Source organism: Anser brachyrhynchus (genome assembly GCF_964034855.1).
Source record: "Anser brachyrhynchus genome assembly, chromosome: 6".
Classification (NCBI taxonomy): domain Eukaryota; kingdom Metazoa; phylum Chordata; class Aves; order Anseriformes; family Anatidae; genus Anser; species Anser brachyrhynchus.
In genome coordinates, this window is record NC_137700.1 from 45121278 (window position 1) to 45145737 (window position 24460).

The following is a 24460-nucleotide window of genomic DNA, read 5'->3' on the forward strand; positions in this document are numbered from 1 at the left end:
ACCAGGCCTCGAATACGCCCGCGAGGAGACCCGCGGAGCCCCGGCAGCGCGAGGCTGCCCGCGGGCCGCTCTTTGCCGGCACCGAGCGGTGCCGTGCGGCCGCTGTCCCGGCGGGCCCGGGCCGCCTTCCCGGGAGCTCGGCGGGCCGCTGCGGGGAGGGCGCTTGCAGCCTCCGCCGCCGAGCTCGGGGTTTGCCTTCGGGGTTCCTGCGGCTGCCGCTGTCCGCGCAGCGAAGCGGGCGGTGCCCGAGCCCCTGCACCCCCACCCCCCCCGCTCCCCGCGGCAGAGCCCGTAGCGCCCCGCCGGTGCTCACCGGACCCCTTTCCTGCCAGGAGCCGGCGCCGGCTGGACCCCGGCCCGCGGGCGCACTCACCGAGCCGCGCAGCCGCTGCCGGTCCCGGTCTGGGGGCGGCGGAGCGCGGCACAAGCCGCGGGTGCCCGCGCGGTTCCGAGCCCCGCTCCCGCCGGGGCCGACGCCCTCGCCCGCAGCCAGCTCCTGGGGCCGCCCGGCCCAACCCGAGGGCCCCGCCGCGGCGAGCCGGGCCGGCCGGTGCAAACGAAGGCCCCGGAGCAGCGAGGGGGAAGGCAGCAGGGGGCCTGCGGCGGGCAGGGAGAAGCCCCCGCCCCGCGGCCACTCGCGGGGGGCAGAGGCGCAGCCCCGGGCGGCCGCAGCAGCGGTCAGAGCGCGGGAAAGGCGCTAGAGGCGAAGCTTGTTAAATAATTTATTGATTTATACAAAGTCTTTCCAACCCGTGTGGAGACAATATTATTTGAATCCGATTTAAAATCAAGTATCTATTTTTACTCTCACGCTTTTTTGGGGTTGTTTTCTCTTTTGGTATTATTAAGCATAAAATCCAGAGGCAGGAGAAATCAAACCGCCAAAAACACTGAGTAGAGGGAGGGAGTGAAAGAAAACAGCCGTTTTTACACTAGAAAGATACGTCACAAAATCTGAAGTTTACTATATACAAAGTGACTGCGCGTGGATTTGGCGATCCATACAAAACGGTAACAAAATCTGATTGTTAGGAGCAGGAATACGGCAAGAAGGCTAAAAGAAAGGCAGGGATGGGGGCAAACCTTAAAGGAGCACGAAACGAAACCCAAGAAGTTGGAAAGATTCCTCTGAAATTTACATCGATGAGAAGGAAAATAATTTCATAACTTATTCTGTAAAAAATATATACATTTCACATACATCTTAGGCTGTACAACACACCACTTTAAACATCCAGGTACAATTGGTCTCTGTCGCAGTGCCTACCGTGGCGGCTCACCCGGCCGCAGGCGCCCGGAGCAGCCGTCGGTGCCCGCGCCCTCACAAGGTGTCCGAGCTGGTGCTGCAGGGGCTGACGAGGGAGAGGTTCGTGGATTTGTGCTTTTTCAATAGCCTCGTGATTTTTTCGTCGTCTGAGTTGGGGTCCAGGGGCTTGTTGTATTCGTCATCGTCCTCATTGTCCGAGCTCTCCTTCAGCTTCTCCGTCTCGGAGTCGTGCTTCTTCTTGGCCGAGGCCATCTCCGCCGCGTGCCGCTTCCGCCACTTGGTCCGTCTGTTCTGGAACCAGACCTGGACCGGCACGGGAGCCGCTCAGCCCCGCCGCCGCCGGCCCGCCCGACGGCAGCCCCGGGCCCGCCGCCCACAGCCGCCCCTTGCCGCTACCGGGACCGCGCGCAGGGGAACGCGCGGGAGCGGGGCCGCGGCCGCCCCGGGCCGGGGGGCACCGCGCGGAAGCGGCGGGGCAGCAGCGGGAGGGGGCTCGCAGGGACACGCGTGGGTCACCCCTCGGCTCTCCCGGCCCTGCCGCCAGCCTGAGCTGGGCGACCGTAGCGCGGCGGCTACACGGAACGAGCAGCCGCTGAGAACCAAACGGGACGGCCAGGAAAAGGAGCGCGGCACTCAAAGTCTTTGCTAAAAAATTGCGTGGCTATACAAAGAGTCGTGCCAGTCACTGGACAGTCTCTGTGGGAACCTGACCTCTTGAAAACAGCTACCTGCGTGGGGCTTTTGTTTTGTTGGCTGCGTACGTATATTTTCTAAAATCGTTTTCAGCACAAAGAGCCCTAATCACAAAAATAAAGTTACGTAGAAATTGGCCTAAAAATCTATCCAATATCTAGATATCGTAGTTTAAATTACAAGCGACTTCAAAAAAAATCCCGTACGGCCCTACGGCTTTGAATGATCGCCGACAATCAGCGCGGAGGAGAACAGCGGCAGCGCTGCCTCGGCGGCGAGAGGTGGCAGCCGGGGGAGGCCCGTGCCCGGCCGGGGCCCCGCACGCCGCGCACCGCGCGGGGACCTACCTTCACTTGGCTCTCGGTCATCCCTAGGGAATAGGCGAGGCGGGCTCTCTCCGGTCCTGCCAAGTACTTCGTCTGTTCAAAGGTTTTCTCCAAAGCAAAAATCTGCTGCCCAGAGAAAGTCGGTCGCGAGTGTTTCTTCTTGCCGTCCTTGTCCAAAACCATCCCCGTCTGAGCTGAAAGCGGAGGAGAAAAGCTCCGTCAGAGACGGGGCTTGCGCTCGACGCGAGCTCGGAGCGAGGTCTGCGCCCGGCGCTAAGCGGGGCCGCTGCAGCGGGGCTGCCCCGGCTCGCCGCCGCCGCTCGGACGCCGCTGGCTCCAGAGCGCGGCCCGGTCCGGGGACGGCTCCGGCCCCCTCGGGGTCCGCCTTCGAGGCGCCGAGGCCTCCGTCGGGCCGTTCGCCCCGTCTGCAGGGCCGCGCCGCCCGTCCCGGGCCCGCCGGCCGGGAAGGCTCAGCGGGCCGCGCGCCCCGCCGGCACCGGCCGCACTTACCGGGACAGGCGAGCCGGGGGTCTCTCCAGGGAGAGCCCTGCACCACTCCCGGCCAGAAAATGGGTGGCCTCCCCGGCAGCTCCGCCAGCGGCTTCGGGTACCGGGAGACGGCCGCGGGGTTGAAGTACATCCCCGCCGAGGCCGCCAGTCCGTTGATGCGGGGCAGCCCGCCCAGCAGGTTGCTGGCCGTGCCCACCGGCCGCCCCAGGATGTCGCTTATTCCGTGCGGCGTCCCCAAGGGGAGCTGCGTGTTGAGTCCGCCCAGGGCCGGCGCCTTGAAGCCGGAGGGGTTCTGCAGGGTGTAGGGGAAGAGGGAGGTCTTCATCTCGGCCATGTTGTGCAGCGCGGCCAGCGGCGTGCTGCTGAGGACGAACGCGCTCTGGCGATTAGCATCCATCTGCCCCACCGCTAACATTTGCGGTCATCAGCGAGCGCGGGCCCTTCTCCAGACGAGGCGGCAGCCGCCCGAACTCGTCCCCGCCGGGCGCGCCGGCCGCGGGCGGGTCGCCCTCTTCTCCGCTCGCGGGTCGGAAGCGGCAGCCGGCGGCAAAGTTTGCTCAGCGCAGGAGAACCTCGGCGCTGCTCCGCCCGCCCCCGCGCCTCGGCGCCGCGCACCGCCAACGTCCCGGCCGGAGCGCGGAGCGGCGCGCGGCCAGACGGCACCGCGGGGAGGCGAGGAGCCCCGGGAGAACGGCCCCGCGCCGCCGGGGCGTCCCCCGCAGGCTGCGGCTCCCGCGCGGGATCCAGCGGGAGAGGGGCCCGGCGGTGCGCGCCCTGGGGCTGGGCTGGGCTCAGCTCCGCGCCTCGCCCGCGCGTCCCGGCGGCGGCGGCAGCACCGGGGACGCTCCACGCCGCGCCCCGGGGCGCAGATAACCGCGCGGGCACCTGCGAGCAGCGCGCCCATTGGGCGGCCGCCGCCCCGCGCCGCCGCCGCGGCCCAATCGGCGGGCGGCGAGCGCCCCCACCTCGACACGTCACCGCCGGGCCGGGCGGCCCCCGGGCGCCGTGGGGGCGCGCGGCACCGCACGTGGCCGCGCCGCCGCCGACGGGACCCCGGCACCCGGCACCCGGCACCCGGCGCGGCCGCCGCCGCCCCGCGGCTCGCTCGCCGTTTCCGCTGCCCCGGGCTCCGCCGCACGGCGCGGCCCGTGCTCTGGGAGGGCGGCGGCGCCGTCCAGCCCGTCCCGTCGGGCCCCCGCCGCCGGCGAGTCCCGCCTCTGAGCGCGGCGCGGCCCCGGGAGGCCGGCCCGCGGCGGCGGGGCCGGGAGCGCGGCCGGGGTGTGCGGGAGGAGCGCGGCGGGGCTGCGGAGCGGGGCGCGGCTGCTCGCACCCGATGTCTTTGGGCGGGTAGCGAACGAGCTGTGCCTGCCGTTGCGCCTCGGCTGCCGCCTCCTTGTTAGAGTCGAACCCTTAAAGCGTGCCTGTAAAAGTGACCGCCCGTCCCGGGACCGTGCCGCTACGGTTTGTTACCCGTCTTAAAACGCGCTGGCGCCTGAGGTCTTCCTTCGGGACGTGACGGACAGGTACAACGCCTCGCCTTTAGCGGGAAAAAACGGCCCTCACATCACTGCGGCACGAAGCTCGTTTGCGCAAATAAAATTGTCACGGGTATTCCGCCCGACCGAAAATGTTCTCACTTGTCAAGGCAAGAAGAATTCCGATTTGAGACTTTCATAGAAAATTATTCCGGAAACGGGACTCGTAGCGCGTTCTTTGCCTTACAAATGCCTTCTCCTGTGTTTTTGATGCATTGTTAATCAAGAAAAATACTAACCACAGCAAGTGGGGAATTAAAATTTTTCAAAGTGTTCACAAAGTAAGCATGAATCGAATAGTTACTGAAAGGCGTGGTCATACGGATCTAATTATGCCGTTCGTCGGAGCCCTTTGCAAGTGCATACGGTTTTGTTTAATCTGAAACAACAGCCCTCGTGTCAAAGCTTGGGAAGCAATACTCGGGATCGACCAACGATCTTTATTTTCAGTCGCTGAAGTTAGAAATGATGCAAGTGTCCGTCTTCTTATGCGCATCCTCGTAAAAGCTTAACGTCTGAACGTGAGAGTAAAATCGACACTGCCCTAAAAGAGGCTTAATAAAACACTTCATTGTTTTTTCCTCTCTGTTGTAAATAACACCAACAGAGAAAGCCGTAAGGGGTGCGTCGGGCTCTCCGCTTCCAGCCCCGTGAGCTCTCTGCCCGTGTGCGCGGGGCAGGATGTGCCGGGTGCCGCCCGCGCTCCCCCGGCACGCGGAGCTGCGGGAAGGCGCCGGGGGCTGCCTCGGTCTCCGGCTCCGCGCGCCCCCCGTCTGCACAGCGCCGGTTTTCTGCCGCGGCGGCCCGAGCTCTGCCCCCGGCCCGCTGCCCCGGTCGCGGAGCTCGGGGCGGCGCCGCGCCAGCCGCGCCCGCTGCGCGCCCTCCCGCGGAGCGTGGCGCACCGCCCGCGGCTCTCCCGCCCCTGCACGCCGGCTCCTCGGCACGGACGCTTTCATCTCGGCTGACCGGGGGCGAGCCGGGCCCGGCCGCTAGCTCGTACCCTTTGCCCGGGCAGAAAACAGCCGTCCCCGCGGAGCAGCCCTCCCGGCGGGACGCCGTTGCCTTGCACGGCACCGGTGGGCAGGGTAAGAGCGCGGCCTCCGCCGGCCCTGGTCCCGAGGCGCCGCTCCGCAGCGGGGCTACGGCAGGGACGGGACGGGACGGGACGGGACGGGCCGCGCCGCCGTCTTCTCGCTGCGAGGCGGCGGCAGGGAGCGCCCGCTGCCCGGGGACACCGGAGAGTGTCCGTGTCTGCGTGCACCCCCCCCCCCCCCCCTCCCGCGGACGCTTTCTGGCTCCGGCGCCGCACGCACACCCGTCGCAGCCCGCTGCCCCGGAGCCGCTCGAGCCCCGGGGAGCAGGGCCGGAGCTCTCCTCCCGCTGCCGTCCTCTGGGTTACTTCGGGACTTCACCGTGAGTAGCCCCCTCCAGCATCCTCGTGCTCGGGCTAAAGCAGTGTGCTGAGGCCGTCCGATAATTTATGCAATCAGTGACCGTTGTTAGGCATTAATTGTGCATTTGTCCCTGCGCATTGGTTTTTCTGCAATCTAATACCCCATTTTTTCCAGGTGGAAATAAACGTGTTTGGTTTGGTTTGTGTTTTTTTTGTTTGTTTGTTTGTTTGGGTGGTTTGGTTTGGTTTTTATCTCTGCAGACTCCGCGGCGCGATAAAACTGCTTTTGTGTCTTTTCCCATGGCTTTTCGATGACTGGGCACGGAAGGAGCGTGCCCGCTGCCCTCCGCGGGAACCACGAGCGGGCCTTGCCCGTGCAGCCCCGGCCCCCCGCCACCGGGCGGCACCTCCGGGACCACCGTCCCCCCCGGTCCCCTCCTCTCGGCCGCACTGGCTCCTCCGGCAGGGGCACCCCGGCTGCACCCCGCCGCCCCCGGGGCTGCCGCGGTGCTCCGCGTCCAAGCGCTCCGTACGTTTCGGCGAGAGCCCCGCAGAGGCCGTGGCGCTCGCGGCCGCTGGCGGCTGCGCCGGGCACCCCGGGGCGCCGGCCCCCCGCGAGCTGCCCGCTCCCCTCTCCGCGCCCGGCCCGGTGCCCACGGGCGCTGCCGTCGCCCCGGTGGCCCTGATAAGCCGAGCTCGGGCTCCGCCGCCGGAGGAACGAGGCCGTCCCCGGGGGCCCGCTGCCCAGCGCGGTGCCAGAGCGGCGAGGGCTCCCCGCCGCCGGTACTGGCGGGCGCCAGGACCCGCCGAGCCCGCTGCCTGCGGCCGCGGGCGTTTTGGCGGAGCAGGTACTGGTCTGAGACGCTCCTGACTACACGCAGATTGCGCTGCTGATAAGGGCTCCTAGCTGGGTCAATCTGGGAGCGCTAACGCCCGCTGCGGTGTGCTGACACCCGCGCGTTTGTTTTCAGAAGAGGTCGCTTCCCGGCGGTTAATTCCAGTGCAGGGAAGCGGGCGCGGGCGCACCGACCGCGGGCGGCGCCGGGCCACCTCGCCGGGCCGCTCCCGCAGCCGAGCGGCCCCGCCGCCCCCGCCGCGCCCCCGGCCCGGACCCCGCCGCGCGCTCCCGGCGCCCCCTGGCGGCTCGCGGGGCCGGTGCGCGGCGCGGACCCCCGGAGCCCCAGACCCCCGGACCCCCGGGCCCGGTCCGGGGGCGGGACCCGCGGCGGCGCGGCGCAGGGCAGCGCTGGGGCTCCCCCCTCGGAGGCCTGCAGAGCGCGCTGCGAGCCGCCCCGCTCGCGCAACACGGCTGCGGGAAAACAGAGAGCGCCGTTCCCTCGAGGGGCTGTTGACGGCGACGTGCTTTTACCGGGCGGTTCCTGATAATAAAGACAGCGTCTTACGAGCGTAAGTGGAATCGTTCCGTAATGGAACTGTTTTGCCCCTGTCTGGAGTGACCTTATATTCAGAATGGAATATTATCAAATACTACGGGACAGACAACTTCAGACAAGTTCTGTTTAACCCTTCCGTACTTCTTTTTGTTATGTACATGGACAAATCACCTTTTCTTGTAGCCTCTGTGTAGCTGAAAATGTCTGAAAGGGCGCGTACTACCACGAATAAGAGTAATCTGTGTTTACATTTATTGGGTGTAAATGCATGTGCTCTGTCTTACTTCATGGTCATAAAGAAGTCACGTACAGTGCATGAAAGCATCCCCCACTCTGTTGCATGTTATTCCAAAGTGCAGATGTAAATGTCCGTGTCAAAACAGAGTGATCAGGAAAGGGGGAATTCAGGGCAGATCACACAGACTTCCTTTGATGAATTATTCTGTTTGTGGCAGAAGTGGGAGTGAGGATATGTAAGTGAGGGAGAGAGGGTATTGCTGCATAAAGCTACTCAGAGCATTGGAGGGAGAGGAGAGAACAGGAACGTCCATGTTGAGGTCCTGTAATCACACTGTATCTCCGCATTCCTCACACTGTGGATGCTGTTGCTTTGCAGCATGCCTGTAAAAGGTCCCTAGTGTTTAAAAATGAGAGGTGTTGGGCTAGTAATGAAGCCACTTGAAAACAAAGTCATTTTAGCCTAGATGACCTCTGTTGAAGCATGTTCACAGGATGATATATGCTCCGGGACAGGACATATTTAATATTTTTCATTATGATCCTTGGCACAAAAAGTAAGAATATGATAATGGTGCAGAGCTATGAGACCTCATCAGTATAGAGCAGCGCACAAGAGAAACTGGATGACCTTGAAAACAGCGTAGCAGAAATGTGAAGAAACATAAAAATATAAAAAGAAGTTAGTGTCTTACAGTACAGTAGGCACTAACTTCTAACAGTTAGAAGTTGGTGCCTACTAAGAAGTTTTACACTAACAGTCTCTCGCATTTTCATTTTCTTTTTCCCTTTCCTATTTTATTTAATCATGTTTACTGTCCAGTCCACTCTTCCTCCTTTGGACAGGCACCACAGAACCCAGAATAGCAGAGGAGCAGAGAGCAGCTGTGGAGGAGCCCTTCACAAAGTACATCTGCAAGTGGAAATGCTCTACCTGCTTGAGTATCTGAGGTCTTTCAGCACATTCAATGTTAAGTTGTAAGTGCCCAGTATTTTTTTGCTTTTTCTTTGAACAATTCAGGGCTATGTCTGGTGCTAGGGCTGCATGTAGGTGTAAGGCAGAGTAGCCCCAGACATGGGTCATACGTTTACACTGTTAGCTTTATAATGAGGTCTGAATAAGGGGGAAGAGCACACAGCAGAAAGCACTGATAGAATCCCATGGCTGGGAGGAAAACTTCCCTGTTTCCTATGCTTCTCTGTTGCAGTCAAGTAGCTTTATCCTTTCAAGGACTTATACTGAAAATCGAATCCACTGGTAGAGCAAACTTGATGAAGATCAGAACGCACAGTGGAGAAATGCTGTTGGTTCTTGCGTACCACAGAGATAGAAAACACACAGAAATGTCAGTCAAGCAGTAAATTTATAGATACTAGGCTTTGCCGTTAAAGGAGAAACACTTGGAAGAGGAAACAAAGATTATGTTTTTCTTTTCTTTTCTTTGTGAAGGCTGGCTGAATCATTCTGTTTATACACATAATAATGGAGGCCAGTAACAGAGTATCCCAGTGGTCAATATTGTGTCCCATCTTGTTTACCATCTTCATTAGCAATCTGGACAATGGGGTAGAGTGCAGCCCCGGTAAATCTGCAGCCGACGTGAAGGGGGGGGGGGGGGGGGGTGCCTGACTCGCCAGAGGGCCACGGAGCCATCCAGAGGAACACTGGCACAGGTTGTCCAGAGAGGTTGTGGAGTCTCCTCCATGGAGATGTCCAAAAGCTGCCTGGACACGGTACTGGGCAACCTATTCTGGGCGTCCTTGCTAGAGCAGGGGTTTGGACCAGTTGACCTCCAGACATCCCTTCCAAACTCAACTGTTCTGTGATTCTGTGAAAAATGTCTAAGAAATAACAAACCTTTCCAGGATTGTGTGAAAATTAATTCTCAAAGGCTTTGGAAAGAAAAAAAACAGCAAAAATGTGTCCTCATTCAAGCACTTGTGGTTTAGCTGCTTTTTTTTTTTCGCTTGCAATCTGTCATTATCAACAAAGCAGTACTAAGTATTTCTTTTTAACATCTATGTCATAGTTTCTCTTTATTTCCATTGCATGCTTATGCTATGCTCCTAATTATATCCCTAAATATCTGTATTATGTTACAAGGTTTTATAAATAAAGCCAATGAAGAACTCATTTATATTTTGACTTCAACTTGTTCTAACACTTAGTTATTCTTGTAAGGTTGGAAGGAAGCTTTTCCTATATCTTGTATTGTTCTGCTTAACGATAAATCCTTACAGAATCTTGGTGTCAAAAGCTAGTTATCCTCACTGCAGTTTAAGCATGAAATTCCTAGCTGGAAACTATGTAGCCTTGTAGCCTTTGTCAGTGATACTTGAGAGTTAATTGTTGTGCGTTAAGAAACTCATTTGCAAGCTGGCTTGCAATTGAGGGATACAGTTCCCTGTTCAGAGAATTTGATATCTGACTTTGTGACTTGTGTCACAAAACTGAAAAAAACACTCTGTAATGAAGGTTTTATGTTTTGTTACCACCCTTTTAGACTGTTACGGAACTAGAAAACACCTCTGAGTTACAGTGAGACTATTGCTAGGGTTGCAACCATGGTTGCGATGGGCCCCAGCGGCCCCTTCCCTGATCAGCCACACCTGGGATGCCCCAGCACCCTCTGCCCATGGCCGGAGCCCTATTTAAGTCTAGCCCCAGAAAGGTGCTACTGTTTGCTGCATGTTCTGTAGGACTGATGGGAATACAGCTTGCATCGCAACTGCCCTTGGGTCCCAGTGCTGATCCCATCTTCCCTGACAAGCAGTTGTGCAAGGCTGAGAGACAGCAAAGGTCTAAGTTATGCCAAAGAGCTTGCTATTGCAGTAGGTCATACCTGCCAGCTAAAGTTTTGTTGCAAGGCTAAATCATAGTTGTTTAGCTTTAAAAATAATTTAAAAAAATAAAATGAAATTGTAGCTGAAAGCAAAGTGGTGTTTAAAAAAAAAAAAAGAGAGAAGAAAAAAAGAAAGAGGGGAACCACATAGGTAAGTCCTTTCAAATTAAAATTAACTTATTTCTGATGAAGACTAGAGTATGATTTTGAAGGTGTCAGCAGGAAGTATTCAACACCATGTGAATTCATTATTCTGCTTTGGGTTGTAAACATCAAGTTTTTGAAGCTCTGGAAAACATGAATTAGGTTTAGTAAAAAGTATTTGCTGTGCTAAAATCACCAGATATTAAAGAAAACATGGTTATTAATAGAAAGTAGCATGGACGTGTTTATACAGGTTTTAGGACAGGAGATGGAGCTGTTTTTTTACAGGTGGAACTTCTGAAGGACTTAAGCAGTTAGTTGTATTAGTTTTGTTCTATCTTTTATATCTCATGAGAGGTACTCTTGATGACAAGGTGGGCAGCCTCATCTTGGCTTGATGTCCTTTTCAACATAAAGGGCTCATTGGCAGCACAGCTGCCTTTCGCTCCCTCAGCGGAGCTCAGAGTCAGTGTATTGCAGTTTCTCATTGACTGAATTGCCACTGTTGCTTTCAGCAGCTCACTGGTGTTGCTGAAGTTCCCAGGCCTTTGTTATATCTATTTATTTTTGTTTGGAAACACTGTCTTACATGCTGCTCTTCTCCTGCCAGTGGCATAGTTTATTAAGAGCATTGCCTTCTGAAGTCAGAGATGATTGTTCAATAGTCCTCACCCCCCTTCCCTCATTCCACCAATGTTGTTTTTTCTACTTGTCTCCATTCTAATAGTTTATCCTTTTAATGAGAGAAGGCTACAGGTTACTCTTTTCTAAGTGAGATAAGCCCTTGTGAGCTCTATTTTATCTAACCAAGGCTGGGAAATCGTTTGCCCTTATTTGTATTAAACAGATGTATATACTTTGCCGCAAGTCATTAGTGCTATAAAGAGATTGCCTTTCTATTGATAGCCTTGATGGGGGAATTCAGGGGTAAATTGCCAATAAATAAAGAGTGTGCTTGTAAGCACTATTGATTCTTTGAGCCACAGAGAAGTGTTTTGTTAGTAAAACTCTCCCTGAATGTACAAGTGAGATTCTTGGGTGGGGGGGCCGGGGGAAAGAGGAGAGGGAGGTAACTAGTGATTTTAAAAACCTGGGGGGGGGACCATCAGGTGAGAAGCTTATATTGCTTTTTGTTGAAGGATATGGTTTGTAAAGGTAACTTCTACAAATATAATAGCAATTCTTCTGGCTACCCTCAGAAATCCTGGAGGCTTTCATTAGAAAACTGTAGAATCAGCACAGCATTTAATGTAAAATATAATTTCAAAGTGGTGAGGGAGCTTCCTAAGCTGTCATGAAAGGAATAGAAAGTATCATTCCAACAGGAAGCAAAAGACTGGTGGGATTCAAATTCCTGTTGCCCTGCTCAGGTTTTGGAACAGCCTGGAAGTGCCCATTCTGAGCGTCTGGGGAGCATGTTAATGTACTCTGTCGGCTGACCTAATGTCCTAGGCACTAGGAGCCAATTCAGGAGCAGAGGTTTCTGAGCCGGTATGAGGATGACCACAGCATTCAGAAGCAGAATCCTTCCAACGGGAGCTGTGAGAACATTAGATCAGTGAGGTCCTCGGTTACTATATAACCATGAATCATAGAATGGTTTGGGCTGGAGGGGACCATCTGCTCTGCCATGGGCAGAGACACCTTTTACTAAGGTTGGTCAATGCCCTGTCAAACCTGGCCTTGAACACTTCTAGGGATGGGGCATCCACAACTTCTCCTGGCAGCCTGGTCTGGTATCTCACCACTCCCATAGTGAAAAATTTCTTTGTTATATCTAATGGAAATCTACCCTCTTTCAGTTTAAAAATATTACCCTTAGTCCTATCACTTGTGCTGTTTTATTTATGCATTTTTCCTCGCTGTTAAGCCATATTACATGTGAATGTATTTAAGAAATAATAACTGTCTGTATTTTTAATCTCTCAGATTTTGTTCTGAAAAGCTCTTATTGAATTCATTACCTCTTCTTGCATTTTTTTATTTTCTAAATCTTTCCTTCTAGTTATCTTTGTTCCCATAATCAGTGATGTTACATAAGTTTTCTTTGGGAGATTTGTTGGATTTTTTCCACAGACAATTAAAAATGAACAGTTGTCTTTCTAGAAAAGACAACAGGACAGAATTGAATTTACACCACCTGGGGGCACTGTAATACTATTTCACTTCATTTTAAAGAAATACAACGGGGTAGTGTTTGAAATGGTCCCCATTTTTCTGACTACTATTAACTTCTAAAACAAGTATACCACTGATATGAATGAAACTCATTTCAATGAGATGTTGTAGGCAGGTCTCTTGGAAATAAGGTCATTTTTCTCTCATATCACTAATATTTCACTGCGTTTACTGAATGAAGACTAATTTTAAATATAATGCTATTTTCAATGACTTGTTAGTGTAGCAGCGATTGCAGTGTGCCTGGTTGTGCTGCAGTTTTAGTTGCTTATGTTTGGTATGTCCTGTCTGTATCCAAAAAGTGGAGGGCTGATGTACAAGTGTCAAATGATGCTGCTGCTCTATTCATGTGCTTATACAACTTGTGTGTGACAGTGAGAAATGAGAGAAGTAAACTGCTCCCCTGCATGGGTGCTGTTTTGCTTACTTGCTTTGTCTTGCCAGGTTTACCTTCTGTCTCTTCCTACACAGTCATCTCTTTTCCTTCTGTTTCATGTTCTTCCTTTCTTTTCTCTAGTCATTTGATTTCACCATCCTCTTTTCTTCTCTACTCTCTAGTGCGTGAGGAAGGGCATCAAGCATAGTTCAAATAAGAAGGGCACTGCAAGACAAGAATTTCTGTGCCAGCAGGCAGATGGGCTTCCAAACTGAGCAACTTCCAGTGCTGGTCAGTGTACTCTACTTCATGAAGGTAGTGGCAGAACTCCTCTAATATGTGTTCACTTAAGCACACCCCAGAGCCTTTCTGCTCTGTTTGTACAGGACAAACCAGTGAAAACTTCATGTCACAAACTATATGGTACTTCTAAGTTTGTTAGAATAACCAAATGTGCTCCCACCAGAAAAAAAAAGATGGTTTGTATGAATGCAAGAGGCTGACCTAGCTCTAACGAAGAAAAAAGCCATGAAACTGTTTTCAGCCAAACTGGCTTCCTAAAGTATACGTACAATTTCATGATAGAAAATACTGTCTTGATTTTGTGCATTTAGATTTTGAGTATTGCAACTCCAAGTGTTTAAGAGCAAGCCAGTGTTCAAGGGGACAGACAAGCAGCTAACAGTCCTGTGATATGAGCATTCACTTTATTTGGTTGTTTTAGATATCCAGGAGTACATTCAGAAATAGTTCTATAGATAACGTTCTTCAGTGAACCAGCTAGTCTGACACAAGTAATGTTTCTAAGTTGTGTATACAAATTATTGTATACAATATATTTGTGTTATATGTATATATATGTAACACTGGCACAGGTTGTCCAGAGAGGTTGTGGAGTCTCCTCCGTGGAGATGTCCAAAAGCTTCCTGGACATGGTACTGGCAACCTATTCTGGGTGTCCTTGCTAAAGCAGGGGGTTGGACCAGTTGACCTCCAGACATCCCTTCCAAACTTACCACAGAAAACAGAAAGGTTATATTGCTGTTTAATGGATCTAACCTCTTCTCCAATACAAAATGACAAGAACATCTGGTGTTAGTAGTGTCATTGTTTTGTATGTTTAAAATAATGTATACATATACTTATGTATCTTGCAGCATTGAAATGAGCTTAACCTCCTGCAGAGGCTTTCCTTCCTGGAGATTTGATCAATCCAATACATTATTTTCTCACAGTAAGGTTATCTATAAGAAATATATATTGCATTCCTGAAATCTGACTAGGAGCTTAATTTAGTCCCTTACTAGTGTAAAAAACAAAACAAACAAAAAAACCTATTTTAAGAAGATGTTTTCTTTATTGTGAAACATGAATAGTGGGGGTAGAAGAAAGGCAGTACCTCATTTGAAAGCCCAACGTAGGGCAGAGATACAAGATAAGTACTCCAGTGACTAGGAATGTCAGGTCTGGAGTGTGGTTGCCAGTCCAGCCTCTGTTCCCCATCTGAAATACTGATTTCCAAAGAACCTCAAACGTTGAAAGGCTGAAAAGGAGATGAATGAGGGTGTTTTGAGGATACGTCCCATCTAGAAAGTTATGCATTTCATCTCCGGGACCCGAGATGGGACTTAGAGGTGAGAACTCCCCCAGCATAAGGTTTGCTAGCAGTTCAGTAGCTTTCATTTTTTAGTTTTTAGCTTTGAGGTTCTGTTTAAGTTATTAATTTTGTCTTGTTATAATTGGATATTAGGTTACAGATCATTTATGGGGTTAAATATAAGAATAAATTAAAACTATGAGCTGGGGTACACTTGCTGGTTTAAAACAAACAAACAAAAAAAAAACACTGGAAAACATGGAGTGAACACAATCACCACAGAAAGGCAGACAACCAAGATTTAAATCCTTGTAACAGGAAGATAATAGCCAGAGATATTCTTCCATGCTTACTAAAATTAAACTTCATTTTTTTAATCATATGTTTCTTGATTTTAGTGGTAGATGTTGGTACAAATGAGATCCAAACCCTTTCACAAAACTCTAGTGAATGGTAGGTGAGAATAGTAAATATGAAGGTAAAGATGCAGCAGTGTAAGTCCGCTGTATATTTTAATGTTATTTCTCAGCTCCAAAAAAAAAAAAATCCTTGCGGAGAAAATACTACACATTCCATAGCAAGTATTTATTGAATAAAATAAATGTTGCAACTCTTTCTAGCACATTTTTCCATATGTGATTTTAGCAAACGTTTGTCTTGTGATATTGTATCAGCATGGAACATTATGCTCTTAATTGCATGTTTTAACTTTAGGTCAGCTCTGCAGTAGTCTGACAGTTGAACTCTGCAGGCTTTGTGAGTCCCTTTCCACTGGAACTATTCCATTTTAAAAACAACTTTTTAAAACATGTACTCTCTCTGTAAAATCACAAGGCTTAACTTTACTTTCATACAATCTACTGTGCACTTGCTATCCTCTCAAATGACCAATACTCCATTTTTTCTTGCTGGGATTATTTTTTGCTTATTTGACATCAGATTTGCCAAATGAATGATGACAGTAATCCTTTCTTTTACTGTTGCTTCACCTTAGTCCACATCATATATTTGTGTTTTTTTGAGGTCATGCCCCCTCTTGCTTTGTGTTCTATAGAGATGAAAAATTGGATTTATACTTATTAGACTAGTTCTGATTTTTTTTACCTTCAATTAATTTCAGATAAGCTGAGTTGAAATTATTAAATTAATTTGGTAGGTACTTATGCGGGACATAAGGACTCTTTAATTGTTAATGCTGTAGAAAAACTTCATGAACTTAAGCGTCTTAAAATTAAGGCTCAGTAGTTATAAGAAGGTATGGAAAGGGTTCAAAAGAACTTTGTCAAAGGGAAAAAGGTAGAAAATTTTTTCCTGAAAAACTACAAACATTCAGAAAATGGCTAATTTGATAGGAAAGGTAATTAGAGTGACGAATTAGAGGAAGGCAAAAAACTTCATGATTTTGAAGGGGAAAAAAAATCTAACAATATTACTCTCAAAATACATGAGATATATTATTCTGTGGATAAATTAGGGTACAATAGAAGGTGACTGCTAACTCTCCTGCTCACTGCATGCTTAAATTACTGCTGCAGAAAATGAAATGTCTTAGTATATGGGTATCCACCATAACACAGGAGGTGCGCATGCTGTCTACAAGCCTGCCAGTGTATTGAGGCCACTTCCAAGCTAGAAGTCACATAACCATGTTAGTGCTAAATCAGATTAGTGAAATCTACTTACTAGTCACGTATCAAGTTGCATAATGTGGGGAGTTTTTCCATGAATTAAAGAGCTTACATTGTGTTGGCTGTCGGTCTTGCCCTGACTGTTCGGAGCAGACACTTATCTATGTTCATGGCAGCCTGTGCTTTTTGCATCTACTCATGATCATACATGGAAATGATGTGCTAGGGTACAATACTTATAGAAGAGTCAACAAAGTAAAGCAGTGTCTTTGTACATTGCCTTTCACCACAGCAAGTTCACTGACTCACCTTGCATTCTGGCAGAAGAAAGCCTAATCCTTCAACACATGTATCTTTGCTTTTCTTCTCAAAGCAGCCACTAACAGAGGAGTGATGGGATCTCATGCTCAGAGTGTACCAATAATATTTGTTTTGATTTGGAAAGTGTGTCTGTAAGCTTTCTACGCACATTCTGAAGCTCTGTGCATTTATTGCTGTTTTGGATCTCAAGGACTGCTTAGGAAACTTCCATCCACAATTTAACATTACTCTTCGAGGCTGGAGGTCAGCTTTAAGAGAGCTGCTGGCAGTCACTCTCCAAACCCTACTCTGATAATATGCTAGGTGCTATTGCCAGTATTGTGTTGCCATCTGTGTGGCTTCCACAGCAAAAGAGGCGATGTCAATGGTTCTCTGATATGTTCGCAACAACTCCCTGCGTCCGAGCACACAACTTTCTCTGTGATAGTCCTGACTTAATGGGACACAATTTTGGTAATGAATTAAATGGCATTCAGATCAGTCTAAGCCTTTCTTTTTAATGGACTGCAAGAGATTCTAGCTTCTTATTGAAGACTGCAATAAATACTGGGGTTTAAAAATTAACCCTTAACAATCTGGGATACACAGGAATGTATATCTGGGGAAAACATGCTGAAAAAGTTCACTGAACTGAAAAATGATTGCTCTTTCTTCAGCCAGCTCTGTATGATGTACGTGTCATATGGGTTGGCTTATATAGTACCTTAAACTCAGCAAAGCAAGTTATGGTTTTCTTTTTAAATGGTATTTCAGAACACTCTACTTCTTGTCACTGGGAACTTATGAGAAAATACTTTCTATTCCACTGCAACTAAAAAAAATGAAATTATTATCTAACACCTAATTCAGATGGACAAGAGTACATAAGATGCTATGTCATCAGAAAACTCCAATCATGGGCAATTATAAGTTAGAAGATGGGAAAAAGAATTGATTGTCTAATTCTCTGGAAATATCTGGTTCACATTAAAAGTAATACAGCACATGGGTCTGATTTCAAATAAAATAATTAGGACATTGGGATAAGCCACATTCAATTGTAACTGAAGTCTCTTTTAATGATTTTGTCTATATGGTGCTCCTTTACTGTGATACTTCAATTGTTATATACGTCCTATTGATAGAAACTGGCAACAATTACTCAAGTTGTACAGTTCTCGATGTTGTACATACACAACTGCAATTGCTTAATTGTTGAATGGTGGTTTCATGTCGGTTGTCTTTTACCCAACCTAAATGTTTCAGCTAAAAAGGTCAGATAATGACTTGAAGGTAAACGTATTCAAATTGAGAAGCCTTAGAGGTTCTGTAAATTAATATGAAGTTTATCAGGGAATTATCACCTGAACTTTTTTCTTTAGCTGTAGGATGTCTACCTTGAGCTGTTGCCAGGAGAAGCTGACCAAGTTTGAGTAAATTTATTCTTTAAAGAAAACAAATTTAGTTCATGTGTAGGTGTATTTCCAATGGTTTTCTCCTTCAACTTTTTCTTGCCACTGTCATGTCCCATCCTGACACCCCCCCAAGTTGATCTCCCCTTTCTCCAAAAGCAAATTACAACTTTACCTCCTATATTCAGAATATGTAGTAAATCCATAGGCTACCTGGTATTAAGCAGACAAGAACAAAGCAGCACCATGATGTCCACAGGAAATATCTCAAGGGGGACCTCAGAAGGCCCAGAATTGCTTCCTGTTTGCATATTCTGCTCTGAATAAATATATCCTGCACTGCCTATTTTTCTCTAGTAGTTTATATACTTTGAACCCTTCCTATCAAAAATAGAAATGGCTCTGATTATTTTGATAATAACAAGGTATTTCTCTTGCAGAAATAGATTAAGTGATTCTTGTGTCTGTTCAGCTTGCAGGTACTTTAAGGTTGCTTTAGGTGAAAGGCACTGAAGTTAAATGTTTGTTATGGTCTGCTTTTTTTGTATCATGCCATGGAGTTCTGGCCTTTGACACAGCATCAGTGCCAGCTGTAATGTATAGCACTTGACGATGAAACCAAGTAGAAGGAGGGAAGATTCACTCAGGTGAATGTGTGCAGTTTTTATTTATGTGTGCTAAGTGTGAACAGCTGCTGAGCAACAGAGTGGGTATAATTTTCTGGTGGGGACAAGAGAACAGCTGTTTTACTATTTCTCCTCTGGTGTTTTCTGTGATATTAAAGTTCATCTGGAAGAAGTGTTTGTGTAAAACTGGAGGAAAATTTGTTAGTCTTGAAGTCCATATTTGCAATTAACTTTCAGTAATGCCTCAGCTCTTATTCTGTTAAATTCCATCAATTTAATTGGAGCTTGGATGGTGTTAAAGCAATGAACTGACAAATTCTGCCAGCACGTCCAAGACTTAAGGTCGGTGATCTGCAGTCTTTTCACCAATCACCTGGGCTGCACAGGAATTATTTTGGTCAAATGTAGATTCAGCTGTTGCTAAGCAGCAAAAGATTTGTCTGCATTTGTTTCTGTTGATGTTGAATTTCAGTTATTAGTATCGTAGTGACACTTAATAGGCTTTCAGAGAAATTTTCCTTCTTCAGTTAATCTAAGTAAAACCAGTTTCCAAAAGTTGAGCTAAAAATAATGCATTCTGTGGCTAGGGATTAACAGAAGAACTTTGCTAAGCTTTGCTAAAATATAACATATAATTCTGAAAACCTCGTAACCAAAACCAATTCTAGCATTGTTGTCATTAATGAGGCTTTTTGTTACTATAACTTGGAAAATATTTTAATGTCTGCCAACTACCTGAACATGTTACCTTTTTTTTGTGAGAATGTTTTCCTTTTTACTTCTTCAGAGCAGTTCTGTTTGGGTCAAGTCGGTAGTAAGTATTGACTCATACGGAGTCTTTAATCCTCACACAATGTGATTTAACTACTTTCATGTTTGTGAAAATCTGTAAAAGATTTAAATTCATTACATGCAAGAAACTGCTTTATAGAAGCCTAATGTGGGCATACAGAACTTCACCAGGAAGCCTGAATAAAAAGAACTTGAAACTCAAGTTCTTTAACATCCTCAGAAAAGTATTCATGAAGAATTTGTGCAGGGAAGAAGAGGCACGGACTACCTGAAGTAAAAACATCACATAAAAGTAAGGGAAAAGGCAAAGCCACCTGCAGTCTCATGGACTGCAAATAGGAATTTTGATTGAGTGCACATAGTATATTAATGAGACAATAACAAATGAGCTAAGGCCTTTCTAGACTGAAAACTAGTCTCTGTGGGGAACCTATGGATATTCAGTACATTGCAAAATCAGATCCATTTAGTCTACATCAAACCTGGATACTGACTTACATCTAAAGAAAAAGAGGAAGCCAATGAAGGCATGTAATTAATGGATTAATGTTTAAAAAAAAAAAGACAAGAATTTTGTTAGATAAGTGCTAGTAAACCAGTGCAAAGTGTAAGCAGTCGTAGTATCAAGGCATGCATCAATATTTACTAGCACTGTGATCAGGTAGCTAGACCTAGCAGTACTGACAAAAGCAGACATGAAATTTCCCAGAAATCATGTTCCACTATGGGAATATACAGAGTATATAAAATAAAGTGATAATTGTTTGAAGAAAAGTGCGTTTTTTAATCAACAGTGGACATTGCAAGAAGCATCTGTTGTGTACTCTTCCTTCTCAAAATGAATGAGCTCTGTTTTCATATTACAAAGTGTTTGATGTTGTAAGGGACCTGGAGGTCTTCTGGTCCAATGACCCTGCTCAAGCAGGGCCACCTGGAGCAGGTTGCCCAGGGCCATGTCACTGTAAACTGAGCATTTCTGTTTGTAAAGGGCAATGGCAGATATGACTATGTTTTGACTTTTGGAAATCATTGAAAAAGCAGAAGGCTTGACAAAGCCTGGTCTGGGGTGCTTATCTTTTTTACACTTGGCCTCATCACTTCTTGTAACTCTAAAAGATGATGTTAGTGATGGCATTCTTGTGCTGTATGATACTCTTTTGGAGGAGAAAAAAAAAGGGGGGACATGGAGATCATATCTCACTTTACGTAAGATGCAATACCTGGAACAAAATTTTCCAAAGTATTTAGTTCCCTTTTGGGCTAGCTAGATTTTCCTCTTTTTTTTAAATATTTTTATTAGATACACTGTAATAGCACCAATGTGTTACATTTAAGCATCTCTGTACTGCTGTACATTGAGCAGTGATCTGAAATACCTGCTGCACCATGTGCTGAGTCCATTGTGTCTTAATGCAGATGTGAATACTGTTGCTGGCAGTTATCATTATGTATTTATTGAGTTGCAATTAAAATTTACATTTTATCAGCCAGGGAGAAAGACCTGTATGTCTGAATATGCATCACAACTCCTTACAGTGTGTGGGCTGGGCTGGATTGTTCCTGCTTCCAGAAGTGCTAGACTGTTTCTACAATTGATAGCATAGTGTTAGCTGTGTATGTCAAGTTAGATAAGGACAATTAATAACAAGTGGCAAAAAAAAATAAAAAAATATATCACCAGTAGACAAATTCATAAACATAGGCATCTATTTTGATAGTGTGTTAGGTTCAGCCGTCATCAAAAGTTCCTTCTTAGCCACTGAAGTGGTGAATGTTTCCTGAGATATAAAGGCTACTGCAGATAGTGCTGAAAATGAACCAGGACAAATCACAATCAACAGAAAATTAGCAAACTGGCACAAATTTAACTTTGTGACACAATGCCAAACTAATGAACAAAAAAACCTTTAACTTCATTTTCATAGTATTTTAGCAAGTTTTGTCTTTAAACAAGGAACCTGTTTCTACACTATAATCAGTGATTTGCATTAACACTTGGTTTTCACATCGACTTAATTTTCTTCTTTACTTTGTACTTAATTTGATTCCCGATCAACTGCCAGAATTTTCTCCTACTTACTCTCCTGCTTTACATGAAAAAATGTTATTTCGAAATCGTGTAGAGGAAAACACACAAGATGCACATTAATACTTCAGTACTATAATTTTATTAACTCTTAACTAGGGAAAATTTTAGTTATTTTATAACTTGATAAAACTAACTTGTGTTGAACAAAACATCAAGTTAATTATGAGTTGGTGACCCAGGTGTGAAACATGTCCTTCACTGTTGAACAGAAAATGTATTAGATTATGATTTGCATACTTTATTTTGGTTAGAATATATTGATTGAGCCCTGGCTCAGCTCATTCAAGCTAAAAAATAGCTCTTTGGTGGTAGTAATATTTTGGACAGAATTTTCAGTGCAGTCTGTTGCCATGTGAGCTCCTTCATGCTGCAGTGTCTGTAGGGGTCCATCTGGCCTGTTGGCTAATCCTTGCACTTGCTACAGAAGTGACTTGCCTTGCTGTCCAGTGAAAGCCCTACAGCAGCTTTTCTTTTCACTTAGAAACAAGGTTGTACATAATTCGTTGGTCAGCACTGCCAATAGGAAATGCTTTGGGACTCGCTCCTGTAGAACTTCATGCTGCTTGGCTGACTACTTAGCCTGATGTGAGCAATGATGCAGGAACCAGATGGACACCACTCCTGGTTGTGGCTTTGGAGCAGCTTTAAAGGCAGAAAGGTTGAACAGCCTGGCAGGCAGTTCTGTGACTACTTTAGATTTTACTTGTATGCTTTCTATGTATTAATGAACGCTTATATAACAGTATCTAGTGTATTGCTCAGCACTTTCTATCTGTGGGTCTAAAGCACTTCAAAGGATGTCAGGCTTATTATTCCAACTTGCAAAAGGATAAACCTAGAGTAGCACAAAGGTATGCTAGAATTAAATTCCTTGGACTGGGCTCCTGTGGGCTTTGCAGCCACCTATGTAGTGCCAAAAGTTGTTGACAATCTGTTCACACAAAGAAACAGTATTTTTCTGGCATCAGAAACCAGCTGGCTCTGCCACTGTCCATCCATGAAACATGCTTCACTCACTGCAGCCTAATTCACTCTACTGGTGCTGGTAAAGGGAATAGTATTTTTCCTGTATCCCTTCCCTTTCTACAACTGCCTTTAGAATGACAGGGCTGCCCACTGTTCCGAGGGCAGAGTGTAGTCCCTTAAGAGAGCTATAAGGGAAAGACGGAGCAATAAAAGCAAAGGGGGAGAAATACTTGTATATGGGTCCAGGGAAAGGGACATTTCACTATTCTGCATTGAGATTCTAAGGTCAAAAACTTGTGTGGTTAACCCATCTCTGCTTTTGTGAGGAAGCAGTCTCCAGTGCTTACTGTGTTTTGTGTACACGCACCTGAATTAGCTTTAAAGTAGCTGTTTGAAGTACTATCAGAGTGCAGGATTTCAGTTATCGTGGAGATACCCAGGGTCCAGTTAACTGGAAGCCACTGAAACCAGCGCTGTTGTTATTGGTACCTGAGCTAACAAGCATATCTATATGCATAAATCCAGACTTCTGTTAGATGTTAGACTTCAGTGTGTTTTGTATGTATTGCTGAAGTCATATGTAGGTTTTGAGTGTTTTGTTTTTTTAACAGTCATTATAAATGTTTCTGAATATGTTAAGTGTTTATAACATTAATTTTCACTTCTGCATCACCTGACATACTCCCTTTGTGAAGTATGGTTTATCTTTCTATATCTGTAAGAAAGGAATCCTGGGATCTGGTCCCTGCTGGTTCCATGTCACTTTATTTGCTGTTTTCTTGAGCTCTGTAGGGGATAATCCACCCCCAGAGAATTCTCTGGGAGCTTCAGGATGAGAAGGGTCTGTTTAATGCCAGATGTCAAGTTATATAGTTTTCAGTGATTTCAGGTCCTTTTTTCAAATTTCTTTGAGGACACCGACTCACTATGGACATCCTCTCCTCAGACAGCCTTTCTTTTCTACTGCACAGAAAGAAAACCAAGTTCCATTTGCAGGGTCAGTGACAAGAGCTGTGTGGACTACAGTAAAGGAGAAGATAAATAGATGCATGATGGAATTTTAGGTTGGTTTCAGGCACCCTCTTGTGAGGGTGCTGTCCCTGTTACCAAAAAGATGTCTGTACTGGGGTTGCTAGCTTCCAGTTCGGGAAAGAGTCCTCAGTTCTTAGTGCAACGTCACTTAAATGCATCTTATAACGAAGGTTAGACAGCAAGTGAAGAAATTGCACATGGAAATATGTCTCTCTGACCAAAACCTTGCTAGGAATAAGTGGCATGGTTTTAAAGGAGTAAGATTTATTTGGGCGTAAATGCAGACATTTCTTCTCAGAAAGAGTAGTCAGGCATTGGAACGGGTTGCCCAGGGAGGTGGTGGAGTCACCATCCCTGGGGGTGTTTAAGGAAAGGTTGGACGTGGTGCTTAGGGACATGGTTTAGTGGGTGACATTGGTGGTAGGGGTATGGTTGGACCAGATGATCTTGGAGGTCTTTTCCAACCCTTCTGATTCTATGATCTTTAATGACTATCAGGAGTATACGATTCAAAATAATGGACAAGCCAACTTGAGTCTGAAACTGGTATATGTAAGCTATCTCATTGTATATCAACACTAGAAGCTATTTGAGGTACTTGTGCAAGACAACTTCAACATCACAGAGATCAGCAGGTGGTCTGCTGTCAGTCTGAGGTCTCCAGAGCTATGCATTCAGCCACTCTAAACACAGGAACTTTAAAACTTGTACTGAGATCAGCATTGCTTAAGGTAACTGAAATGCTTTAATAACAGAACTGTTCTCCTCACCCCTCAGCATTTTACTTGCTCTGAATTCAAATTCTTATAATAGCTCTCTTCCAGAGGATACTCATCGATGGGAATATAGCAAAATGTGAGATAACAAAAGGCTTTGCTGCTGTAGCTCCCCACTTTCTATACTGTGGGAGCTCAACAAACACTTTATAAGGTCTAGATAGAGATTTAAGTGACAGACACTGGCACTGACTTTCAGAGACCTTTGTGTCTAACTGCTTTTACAAAACCAAATGAAGCAATAGACTTGCAAAAGGTGAATAAGTTTTTTTTTCTTTTTTTAAAAAAAAGAAAGTCCTGGGGGGCTGTCTTTTAGGAATTATCAGTGGTTAAGCTGAAGTGCCTT

At 47.3% G+C, this 24460-nt stretch overlaps 1 protein-coding gene across 1 annotated transcript; it reads right to left on the reverse strand.

Annotated features, from left to right (window-relative positions):
• Positions 1-718: 718 nt before the first annotated feature.
• NKX6-2 (NK6 homeobox 2) lies at positions 719-3645 on the reverse strand. The gene is made up of 3 exons (XM_080597644.1): positions 2797-3645; positions 2308-2480; positions 719-1570 (listed from the first exon to the last, which is right to left on the reverse strand). The coding sequence occupies exons 1-3, from the start codon at positions 3209-3211 to the stop codon at positions 1322-1324; spliced, it is 837 nt and encodes a 278-aa protein (XP_080453770.1). The 5' UTR covers positions 3212-3645; the 3' UTR covers positions 719-1321.
• Between the last annotated feature and the right edge of the window lie 20815 nt (positions 3646-24460).